This window comes from Neolamprologus multifasciatus, chromosome 18 (genome assembly GCF_963576455.1).
Source record: "Neolamprologus multifasciatus chromosome 18, fNeoMul1.2, whole genome shotgun sequence".
Taxonomy (NCBI): Eukaryota; Metazoa; Chordata; class Actinopteri; order Cichliformes; family Cichlidae; genus Neolamprologus; species Neolamprologus multifasciatus.
The window spans coordinates 12,068,904-12,081,465 of NC_140456.1; the positions used below are offsets into that span (position 1 = coordinate 12,068,904).

The 12,562-nt window shown below is 40.6% G+C and overlaps 1 protein-coding gene across 3 annotated transcripts in view; it reads left to right on the forward strand.

Annotated features, from left to right (window-relative positions):
* Positions 1–3,740: 3,740 nt before the first annotated feature.
* LOC146497437 (netrin-G1-like) overlaps positions 3,741–12,562 on the forward strand; it is a 70,899-nt gene continuing 62,077 nt past the window's right edge. Inside the window, exons 1-2 of one of the 3 annotated variants that reach the window (XM_085140509.1) lie at positions 3,741–4,077; positions 10,038–10,681. In XM_085140509.1, the coding sequence (XP_084996635.1) occupies positions 10,424–10,681 (258 nt within the window). In that variant the 5' untranslated portion in view covers positions 3,741–4,077; positions 10,038–10,423. Of the gene's footprint in view, positions 4,078–4,214; positions 5,302–10,037; positions 10,682–12,562 lie in introns of those variants that run through there. The other 2 variants (XM_085140508.1, XM_085140510.1) reach the window with 2 other exon arrangements.

Genomic DNA, 12,562 nt, shown 5'->3' on the forward strand with positions numbered 1-12,562 from the left:
AAGCCCATGGCGAGTATGAGCTACCTGCCGCGCATAAAGCCACAATTGAACACTCAATAGCATCATCTCATCTGTCTACTGAAGTAAAAGGGCAGGAAACAATCTGAACGTGTCAATTGGCCTATCGTTCAGATGGGAATCGTTCACAGTTATCACCTCATTAGAGGTTTTAAATTTTAGCCGTCGTCCTAAAAGAAAGCCTTTACCTCCTCTCAACTATTAACGAGCGCGCTTGATGAACTGATTTGTTGTTACGGTTAAAATTGACTTATGCCATCCATCATGTTGTAAAATGTAGAACAGCTCCCAGAGAGTTTGGCTTTTTGCCAGCAGCTCCCAAACCAAGCGATGCTGGGTTCCAGCTGCTTATGAGCCCTGGTTTTGGGGCCAGATCATAGCTGGCAAACAGTTTAGGTGTACTACCCAGTACCCACTCAACACAATATCTAGTCTAAAAATATTTATTTATAGTGATGTTTACAATGATGAGCCATCCCTATATGTAATGTAAGGTCCTTCCTGCGTTTTACACAAGACTATAGGAAACTACTGGGTTTATTCATAATGTGGTTTAAGCTCTGAGAAAGATTTCCACTACTAGTGTAAGCCTGACAATCAGTGAGTATCTCTGCTTCTTTTCACTTGCTTAGTCTGACATCGACTTTAGGTTTCTGTTTTTCAGGCATAGAGAACAATCCATAGTGGGGAACAAGAGACGGCAAGAGACGATGCTCACTCAAGCATATCCATGAATTGTTCAGGCAATAATTAGCATGATTTACCATGCAAGTCTTGCTGAGAAATTCCGATAAATTAAACTTTAATACAAAAAACTTTCAAATCATAAATCTAATGAGATTTGAAACTGCTGGCATTAAAGGAGAAGCGCCTTCATTAATTTTGTCCTCAACAACAACAACAATAACTCGACTGGCTAGGCTGCGAGTCCTTTACAAGGTGCGAGGCTCCACGAGGCCACCAGATTCAAACCCAGGACCTTAATGCTGTGAGGCAACAGCACTAATTAGTGTACCAATACTCTACCCAATTCCTGCTCAGTGGTGGGTCTGCTCTAATGAAAGGTGCAGACAGCAAATAGATTTATTTGTTGTTGGCAGTTCTGTTGTGTTGACACTTTTTTTTTTGTGCACTGGTAAATAAAAGAAATAAAGATTTTAAGATAGTGATGTAATCCACTAACTTTCATCTGTAACATCTCGCCAAAGAAGTAAATAAGGATGTTTACAAACTTAAGTGTCTCAAATGAGCAATACTCTTGCCTGAACACACATGTACTCAAACAAACAAACAAACAAACACATGCACACAAGGACACACTGCAAGTGCTTGAACTAATTCCAAAGAGTGTTTCCTGCTTCTCCCAGCTCCTTCCTTACCCTGATCACTTCCTGTTCTAAACTGCACCGCAGTGGCTTTGGCATACTCTCCAGAAAAGTGTCACATATTCCTTCTACACAGACACTTTTAAGTGTGGTAACAACCCACTCAAATTCACAACTATGTCTTGCCGGGTGAAAAGCTATACTGTCACATGCCAACACAGGGTTGCTCAGCTCATCACTTCAGAGGTGACGTTTCACTTCAATTGTGAGTAAGCTTCTAGTGATGCAATCAGCACGTGTAAACAGTTATAAGAACCTTTTCACCTAAATTCTGCAATAGCTGAGTGATGTTTGTCAGAGCATGTGAATTTTACTTTAATTATAGCCGGCAGGCCTCTGAGATCTTTATGTAAATCGCCAATACCTGAAAAAAACAGCTTTTGGGTTAACTTTCACAGGGACTTGGGAAGTTATCTAATATTTATACCCCCTCTAATTGCATGCCATAATTACAACCTTGGCCTTAAGAAAGGTTTCTGAATAAATTGAATTAATTTGGCAGCCATAAGTTGTGCCTGCATGCTGATTCACTTTGCCCCACCTCTAGAGAGAAATAAGATTAAATACACCAATAATACATTTAAATAGGATAGAAATGTGTCATGAGGAAAAAAGAAAGAAATCTTAAGCTAGGCAGAACAAAGAAAATGTTTGGAATTTGGAAAAGGTGCAGCTCACCAAAAACATCTTATCTATCTCATCTCTGCAGGTCCAAATGTTTCCTTATCATCTCTGCATGTCAGCCTCTCCTTCTTTTCCTCTTCCTCTTGACTGCTCACACACACTCTAAGTACGAGGCTGCTGATCCTGCTGTCCCACTGTGGTCTTCCAACATGCAGTGGGGTCACAGATGATTAAAGCAGTGGCAGGTGGACTCCACTTTGAAACTATCAATAGACCCCCGGGAACTGAATCAAACAGCAAGCGCTCCATCTCTGTCAGCCTAGGTTCTTGGTGGCACCAAGGGAAAGGGTGTGCAGAGGGTGAGAGGGCAGACTCCACCTCTGTATCCTCGTCAAACACTGTAGCACTCTGCTGAAAAACTGTGGAGCTGCTATGGTGGAATTCTAACTCTCTGATGTGATTTCAAGGAGGCTTTGTCTATTCACTGAGCTGACCCTGGAGCCTTTGACCAGGAAGGGCTGAAACTGGGGTTTGGAAGAGTAGCAGTCTGCATGTTTTTATATAGATCAACTTGAATAGCAGTCTGCCTAGATTAAAGATGCCAGTACTTCACCGACATTGTGCAATCAGAAATTACAACTATATCAAATTCACATGGTCAGTCTATCTACCTACCTACCTAAGTACCTATCTATCTATCTATGTATGTCTCAAATCAAAATGAAGCGGGGCAGTCATGTGACAGGGTGGTATAGTAGTATTTCCAGGAGGAATGATTTAATGGAAATGTCAAGAGCAGCAGTAGCTGGAAGCAAAGGCTGAACCCTCTGATACAGCGTGAGACACTTTACTCACTGGGGTTGAGAGACTTGTTGTCATGCAGCTCCAGTCCTAACCAAAATCTGCCTTTATCAGAACAGAAATGGCATTGTCACTTTTTAATGGGATTACAGGTCTTTCATTGCATATTAATTTGCAAGAAATCAATATGGGCTTAGGTGCTATTTGGGGGCATTTAAAACACATAACTGCTTAGCTTACATTCTACAAAACCAGGGACAAGCAGGGAAATGAAGGGTAGGAATAAGACTTCTATTCAGATTTCTGGGGGAAAAAAGAGGCGGGAGGAAAGGGAACAAAGAAGGAATGAAGGTCAAGTAGATGCCTTGAAAATACAAGAAAAAAATTGTAAATTAGATGGATGAATGGATGGTGAATATAAGAAGGGAAGAAAGGAAGGTCATCTGCATCCATAGATATGAGAAGGAAAGGACAGAAAACGCCAACAGACAATACTGGAAAGCCCTCGGATTTCAAAAACGCAATAATTATTACCTATTATTGCAAACAACTTCAACGCAGAGCTTTGAAACGTCACATATTTGAAAAATATTTTGCTCTTATTGAAAATCCACTTATACAGCCGGTCAGTTTGCCTAAAGGGCGCAAGAGCCGCCCAGAGTACTCAAGATTTATGCGAGTCGCAAAAACGGTGAAAATGTTTAATCGGAGAAAAGATTATCAGAGAAATATGAATATTTGCATTTCTTATTAAACTTACAACAGAAAAAAGACCGTTTTTCACTTCGTGCCTCTGAATCTGCATAGTAATTTTGCAGTTGGTAGAAATATGAACTAAGAATAAGCGCGAGACTTATTGATTCGGATTGCTTTAGAAGTTTTTAAACGGTTCCAGCGTCGATGTGAGATGCGGACTGCTCAATTACTGTGGTGACCTTCAGCTGGGCGCGGTTGTTCTTATCGTGCAATCGCCACCAGTTGGCATTACAACACAATTAAAATGCGTATTCAAAGCGACCTGTCACCGTGGTTGTTTGCCGTGCTGCTTGGCACCCTGGAGTGGAGCGGGTGACATCTGTGACTCCGCGCCAAGGGAGCCCGCCAGACGCACCTAACTGTAGTTATTCTTTTAGCTCTGCCCGCAAAATTCAACGAATTACAGCACGAACTCCGACCGGAGGAGTTTTTTTTTTTTTTCACTTATCTGTTTTACAAGCGCAGTTATTTCCCCACATTGTAACATGTACAGGTAAGATCTTTTTTCCCCTTTATTTATTTTCTGATCGCATTAAAACCCGAGGCGGTGTTGTTGTTGTAGCAATCAATGTGTCAGACAATCGGGCGATTATTGGTGAATAACCTATATTATATTTTTAGGGGGGGGTGGGAGGGGGTCCTTCACTTATTTCTTCCGAGCTTGTGTTGTCAAAACTCCGCAGGCTGTATTCTAATTGTGCTGTACTTTAAATTTTCGCCCCGAAGACTCGCAGCTGTCAAGTTTTTGGGGGTTTTACTCTTCACGTGCAGCCCTTCCTTTTCATGGGTCGTGCGATGTGATAATGAAACCGCAGTGAGTTTTGCTGATGGTGAGATCTGTGCGGCAATGGGGTTAGATTCAGAACTGTTATACATTAAATCTAGGTGGACATCATTATTGTGTGTGTGCGTGTGTGTGTGTCTGTGTGTGTTTGTATGTGTGCGCAGTGCAGCTGTGGTTTCGAAATATCATTAGCGCATTTACAGTTACAGCTGGCTTCAAATGAGTTGGAAGCTTATGTAGAAACCGATGTTGTCCGTTGCAAGAGATCATGGAGCAACTTTATGAATATTATTCAACTTCAAGACTACAGCAAGTTTGTCTACTTTGGAATAATTTAATGTAGATTAAAAATAATCAAATGCTCAAATATTCTAGCATTTTTGAAAAGCGCATGTTTTACTGTGCCTGCTCTGATTACATTTAATTTGCGCGTAAAGGGGAACTGGCTGTAATATTCTGGAAAAACAACGACTGAAGTTGAGATTTACCAACCAGTCAGTGTTATCTTTAGGACCCGGCGGAGCGCTCATATGTAACTGGACATAGTAGCTCCATTTGAGGAAGATTGCTTATCTCTTTCCTCCTCCGAGCACAACTCGGCTGGGCTGAGAAATCAGTCTAACCTATCCAAACGACCCGAGAGTTGTTCTTCATCGGGATGTATTTTAATACCCGTTGATGGACTTCATCGAATTTGGGACAACTGAGAATTACCTTAAAGGCTTCTGAAGTATTCTCGTGCGCCATTCGGATGAACGCTGCGCCAACCAGCGCTGCGTAAATCAAGGAGCCGCTTGTGTGGACATCCGTGAAGGCACAGTGGCGTTTGTAAAAGGGGGAAGAAAAGCTCTGGCGATCGGGTCCCCGTGTTCATTATTCGGATGCAAAAGTTTAAAGAAAGTTGGGAGCAAGAGAGAACATCGTAGTCTCCAGGTCAGTTCCCGCTTTCTGCGCACACATCATTTTTGTTGATCTATCTGGTGCAAAAAATAGAAGGAAATTAGAAACAAAAGAGCCAGTCAGAGACCAATAAACGTCTTTCTGCAACTACCGGTGGCCTCAAAATAACTTGTTGAATGAGCAGATTGTCCCAGGAGCGTATTTAAATATAAGTGTTATGTTTTGAGCATTCAGATGAGTTTGTACGTTTTCGTTATTTGTATACTGTTGCTTCTGTGACCGGGATCGTCGTTACTAAATGGGCCGCCGTAATAGGGTAATTGCAGTAGGCTGTTTGTGGGAACGGTAGCGTTTGTTAGGTGAGAAGTGGGTAACATGACCACGAGTTTTACATGAGATATATAAAAACCGTTGTGCATGTCCATAGTGTTTAATTGGCGTCCTTCTTCAAAGAGTTTAAATGTATTCAGAAGGTTTTCTTCGTTTAACAAGAAACTGAAATGTGTAGTCTGCACCTAAACCCAAACCCTTTCTTCAAGTCCGCCCCCAAAATTCTCGTTTAATAGTGGAAACAATGTCAGTTTAACCTGTTGCGCAGCAAGTCAGCAAAGTGAAATCTAGGTGTGCCATGTCTCTGCGCAAAACTGGATTCAGAACATAAAAGAGAACACAGCTTCTTTAAAATATGTAATTTTTTCAAGTTCTATCAGATATTTGCATGTTCCATTTTGAAATCATTTAAAGACCAGAAAAATACTTTTTTTTTTAATTTAAAAAGACTTTTGCTCGAGGCTCCACCTTTGAACATTACATGTGCTGAACAATAATTCCAAAAATTTGTTTTGATGCTGTGCGTTTTTGCATGTTAGTCGTCCCAGAGAAGAACTCTGAATAATACATGACAGCATGATTTCATATGTGATTGTAGTGAAGGCTGTCTGGCCGTGTCTGGGGGCCATCACACTGTAACTACATCAACCACATCCTAGAGTGAGTCCTTAAATAACAAGTGACCTAACGTGGCTCCAGTTGGAGAGGTTAAAGGTGCAGCCCTGGGGCAATAATTGTATGTTTTATGTCAAGTGTTCATATTGGGAGAAGCTAAGAGACACAGTTGCAAACAGAGAGAGAGACAGAAAGAGATGGTTGAAGGGAAATAACAATTGAATGAAGGATCAAGACGGAGAGGAATGACAGTCAGAAGATAAATGTGTTACAGTACAGACATGCTCCTGCTTGCCAGTCGATCCCACTGTGACTCATATTGGGGGGTTTGTTCTTGGCTGTAAGAAATTTGGAAGCATTAACCCGTTTATTGTTGCACTCATCAGCCAGAAACAAAGCATTAGTCTGCTCAAACTGGCTATGGATCATAAGCTATTGGTTGGAATTCAACAAAATCAATGAACACAATAGGAGGTATTGTATGTGTGCACATCCAAAAGCCTGACTGATGCCCAGTACAAAAAAAAAAAAAAAAAAAAAAAAAAAAAAAGGCAAGACGGTAAAATAGCAATTGTCAGTGGAAAAACCACAAAGCGCAAATCAGACTGTTATGTTAGGGTCTTTTTTTTATTTTAAAATCAATACGAGTGTTATTTTGCAATCATTGATGTCAGTTGGTGCAGAGTATTGGAGTAGATCTGAGGTCCTGCCTTTCAGCACCATGGACAGCTCTCTTTCACGTTGGTTATAAAATGAGAGCTAAGAGGGGATCAAAAAGCCACACTCAGAGACAGAGAGAAAAGCCACACTTAAGCGGGATTACTATAAAATGAATGGAATACATCCGTTATGGTTTTTAAGAGTCTGGCTGGGAGTTTGTAACCAATATAAGCCACGGGGCACGACTGCCTGCTGACTTTTAAAACACTCTGCTATGCTTGAGCTGCCCAGGGGATGGAATGCAAGTGGACACAAGGGGGTGTTTCAGAGGCTTCAAAAACAAGTGAAGGAAAAGAGATGAAGAGAGAGGACAAGGGAGAGAGAGAGAGTGTGAGAGAGAAGGAGTGTGTGTGTGTGTGTGTGGGGGGGGGGGGTGGTCATCCAAAGTTCTGAGCTCTTTCTCCCGGCATATGGAGGGCTACTCAAATATTAATAACTTCTAATATAGAATCTGACTCATATTTTTCTCAGTGAAATTATGACATTCACAGGTTTCTCCTTGCACTTTGAGTAGCACAGAATATGAGGTAGACATGTCATGACAGAAGAAACAAGTGTTCTTCTGCATTTAATTTTTTCAGTGTAATCATTTTGATGCAAAATATACAGTGCTGCCAATTATTGCAATGTGTTCCCATGTGCAGCCAAAGCAGCTCTGGTCCATCGGGGCATTGACATTTCTATGGTGTCAGGCTAGAGTACATTTTCAGCTGGTATTATGGTCCTCTATGGAGCTGCCTTGTTTTGGTACCTCCCATGGATGCTTAATCAGTTTGGGATCTGTGGAGACTGGAGGTCAACACACAGAACGCGTTTTCTTGAGAAATGTCCCAAGTGTTAAACAGGTTTTCATGTCAGTGGTTTTAATGTTGTAGCTGTATAACCCAATATGCAAACACTACAGCAGGGAGGCATATTATTAATGCAGTACAAATTGCTTGGTCATGTTTAATTGAAAAGCAGTTGAATTTACTTCATAAATTGTGTGGGAACGCTTACTCGGCGCACTAATTTTCTCTTTTAAAGGAGTAAAGATTTTTAAAAAATTGCAATTCCTTTTTCCTACCTTAGCACCAATGAGCATACCTGTCTATGTCGATTTACTGAGCTACCCGATACCTGCCTTTCATCTGGATATAATTTCATTGCTCTAGATGTCTGTGAATTAAATCCCGTATCCCATGGTCAGGCCTATTTGTTGTCCCTTATTAGCTTTGAATGTTCCTAGAGATAAGTGACCTACACCACCCTGCTGCTGCTACCTAATTTGACTGTCTTATGAAAGCCAACCTCAGCATTATGAAAGGGGGTGTGGGACTTTGCAGTATCACGGTGTGTGTGTTGGTTCGCATGTCAATCGTAAGTGCTCCATCCCATGACGCACCTCCGATCACATGCTGACATTTATATTTATGAAATCTTATACACACATCCTGCGAAAGAAATGACTTAATCAACAATTACACTTCCAGGCATGTTTTAAAGACACTTTGCCGACTGATACGAGTGCATTTAAGGAAAAAGAATTCTACCTTTTTGCCTTTATTTCCTCTACTTTCTTTCTTTTTTAAACAACCATTCATCCATACCTTCTGTCATGGCCCACTTTGAAGGGTCTGAAAAGCAGCTCAGTAATTTCTCCGGCTCAGATGAATAACTTTCATTACATTTGGAATGTATTCAAGCCCATAGTCATTTTGTAAAAGGGGCATTAGGTTAGAAAAAGGAATGCAGTATTTCTAAGGAAGTCTGAAATGTGGTCTTAACTCCTTCAAATTGGCACCATTTTCAGTCCAAGACAAGAGGACCAAATTAAAATATTGAATTCTAATACCTCCACATGCTAGCAGGCATTACGTAGTAAGTGTTCGTGAACAGAGACATCGCTCATTAAAATGAGTTTCTCTTGATAAATATTGTTAAATTGCTTAATTAATTAATTTGATTTAATAACCTCTCAAATATGGTAATACTTTGTGTTGACACACCAAATTATCTCACTTTTCTGAACATAAAACTCCCTCCACACTCTTCAAACCCCAGGTTACCTAAATAAATAAATAAATTTCAGCTGTAACTGTCAGTCACGGGGGGGTGGCTGTAGCCTGAAGGGTAGAGAGGAAAGCTGCTGACCGTAAAGTTACGGGTTCAACTTCATGTACTGTATCAGCTGGAGGAATCAGAGCAGAGAAATTCAATGAGTAATGGTTCTGCCTCAACAAGTACTGCTGAACTCCCCTTGCACAATGCGTTTAACCTGCACTTAAGAGGATAACCATGTGTGTTTCTTAACATTGTGACCTGTGTGGGCAAAGGTTAGATTGAAATGTATTTCTTCTGTACAGCTATTCACAGCAACAAATACTTTTCACCAAGGCAAAAGCTCTGGCAAATTGACAGTCAACAGTAGCTTAACTCTTATTTAAAGTAATACTCAGTTGGAGGTGCTAGTGTATATGCTTGCTTCATTTAGTCCCTGCTACTGCACACACGTTTTACCTGAGTCACTGAGATGGTGCAGGTCTCCGCTGACTGCTGCCAGGCACCATTACCTGATGAGTCGGGCCATCTGACTGATGGCTTGCGATTGCTTCGAGAAATGTACAATCCCTCAAATAGACTATTTCTGTCTTCCAATTTTACTTTAATATTTCCCAAATGTCTCTTAAGGCGCTGAGACAAATGCAACTCCACATTTGGCTACAAAGGAGCAAGAATCAGAAAAGGCAATAACTTAAATGTAGTGACTTGACACATGGAAATAAGTCTTTTTGCACAATGTATGAAAATCACATGGAGATTAGACTCTACAGAAGAAGCTCAATTTGAATTGTACACAGTGATTTTGAAAAGGTTATTATTGAGGGACCCATAAAAGCAGCAAAGCCATACATTACACTTGTGCACTTATTGCACATACGTGTGTCTTTGTGTCTGGGTTTGTGCATGTGTTGGAGTGGGTAGTAAGATGTAAGACTTCTACACCTAGCTCCCTGCAAGCCATGTTAAAACTCATTTAATACTTTAATGTCGCATTTCAAATGTTTTGTGAATGCATCCAATCTTTTTAATTCATTAAGCTATCCTTTTCTTCTGTCCTTTAGGATGCTGCTGGTGCCAAAAAGTATACTTGGGGATCAAGCTCAGACATCTGCTGATTTATGAGGAGTGTCACTCCTCTGCACATCACATCTGACCGTTAGTTCACCCTTTTATCAACTACTAACACTAGTGAAGACACCCCCTTGTTGACGCGCCTCATCAGCCTGGCAGAAGCGGTGGCAATCAAAGACAAAATAACTGAATGGGGGCTAATAGTTGCCTGAAGCTCCTCACACAAAACTAGCAAGATGCTGCCACAATTCCTAAATGCTCTATTGCCCCGTTCAAAGCTGCTGTTAAGTTAGAGTGCTATCGTCATTTCTGTGACTAAGCAAAAGACAAAAAAGAAAAAGAAAAGAAAAGAAGAATCCTACAGAAACCATACTGAATGAGATCAGCGATGTTCTTGCCCGTGTTGTTCGCTCTGCAAGTTTTGTGCACCAGTGTGGGCCACGCTATGCAACATTACCCTGCGGTCTGGGGACACTATGACGTGTGCAAGTCCCAGATCTACACAGAGGAAGGCCTGGCATGGGACTACATGGCCTGTCAGCCCGAAGCCACTGACATGACAGAGTACCTGCGAGTGACCCTCGACCCTCCCAATATCACGTGTGGAGATCCGCCAGAAACATACTGCGCTTTGGTGAGTCGTAACCTCGGTTGTCCCCTGATGGAGACAAATGAGGCTGTAGGCAGGATCGCACAGCATACTGGGTCAGGGATAGAGAGCGGCGCATGCAAGGCAATGAGCTGCCGCTGCAGCGGAGATTAATGTACATGTAGACCTGTGCATTAGGACAACAGCAGCAACACACACACACACACACACATGCTGTTGTGCAAATCTTGGAGATGAATTTGGAGAGACTGGTAAACGTAAAAACAGACAGATGCACAAAACAACATCTGGAAACAGTTACATGCACAAACAATCTGTAAATATGTCCTTGCACAACTGATGCACAGGCATACACAAATCTGTATGTGTACATTAGATGCACACAAATTTGGAGACATTTTTTTTCCATATTCTGTTGAAATTCTCTTGCAAATGTATTTTTTATTTAAGTTTTTGATGTCCTTCCAACTGTTGTCCTTTAGCGGTCATACAAAGGAAAGTTTTAGGATCGCTCTAATAAATATGTTTTAATATCAAATTATACTGGGGCAAAAATATAGTGAAAATGGATTTATTACTAAGTCTAAACAGACAAAGTACATGCAAATACATAAACAAACATCTATCTTTATAGCTGACTGAAGACTGACTGCATCTGTACAGATAACTGCAGACACACACACACAGGCACTGGCAGGGTAACTGCACTGGTGCTGGCACTGTTATTAAACAAAGAACAGTCACTGCAGCGTTCAGCCCCCTTATCAACCTTCATCAACAGTTCAACCCCAGGTTGCATTTGTTTAGAATCACATTCAAAGTAAGCTCTAAGAGCCCATAGGCTTTAAAGTGCTTCATTAGACGTTATGTTCATGCCTGCCAAGAGCTCGTGCGAGTAAATATTTACCAATTAAAATGGGCATCTTTAAAAGGAGGGCTTTTCTTCTCACAGCTCCAGATGGCATTGAGACATTTAATGCCACTGTAGGATGAAAAAGGAGCTAGTCTCCAGTCGGGTGTGACGTTCTGGTAAGCTTTTTTTGTTTTTTCTATCAAAACACAAACTGAAACCTTTATCAGACCAGTAGATTATCCTGAATGTTCAACATTTACATAACACGGGGCGCATAAAGAACAGAACAGAGACAAACAGAGTCAACGTGGTTGGAATATTTTGTATGTTTGTTTGATTTTTCTTGTCAATACAGAATTTGTTCATAGAAAAGACGTCTTATATTTCTTTGCGATGTCATTTTTTATGCATACTAAGCTTATGTATAATTTAGACACACTTGTGTTTTATATTTCTTTTGTTGTAATCTATTTTTCTTTTTATTATTTATTTATTTATTGATTTTTATTAAAATTTTAATAGCACATAAGTCTCTATCTATTTTGATGTTGGCAAAATACAGAACTAACAAAATATATTGTGGATCAGTTTTCTCCACAGACAAAGAAAAAACAATTTTAAGTAAAATAGTTTCAGTTCAATTTCATTCAGTTGCATTTATATATGGACAAATCGCCACAGCAGTTGCCTCGAGGCACTTTATATTGTAAGGCAAAGAGCCGACAACAATACAAAGACAACAGAGAAAACCCAGACAAACATATGATCCCCTATGAGCAAGCACCTTGGTGACAGTGGCAAGGAAAAACTCCCTTTTAACAGGAAGAAACCTCCGGTTGGGGGTGAAGGAGAAGAAGGCAGGACAAAGACATGCTGTGGAAAAGAGCCAGAGATTTTTTGAACAAGCATTCATAGTTCGCATATGATACCATAAAGATTTTGGTGGAATTTACATGTTTCACAGGACTTTTATAATATTTGGTTCTGACTTTGCTACAGAATTTCAGTTCTCCCTTGAGATGCTTTACATAATTTTTTCTATGCGGAACTCT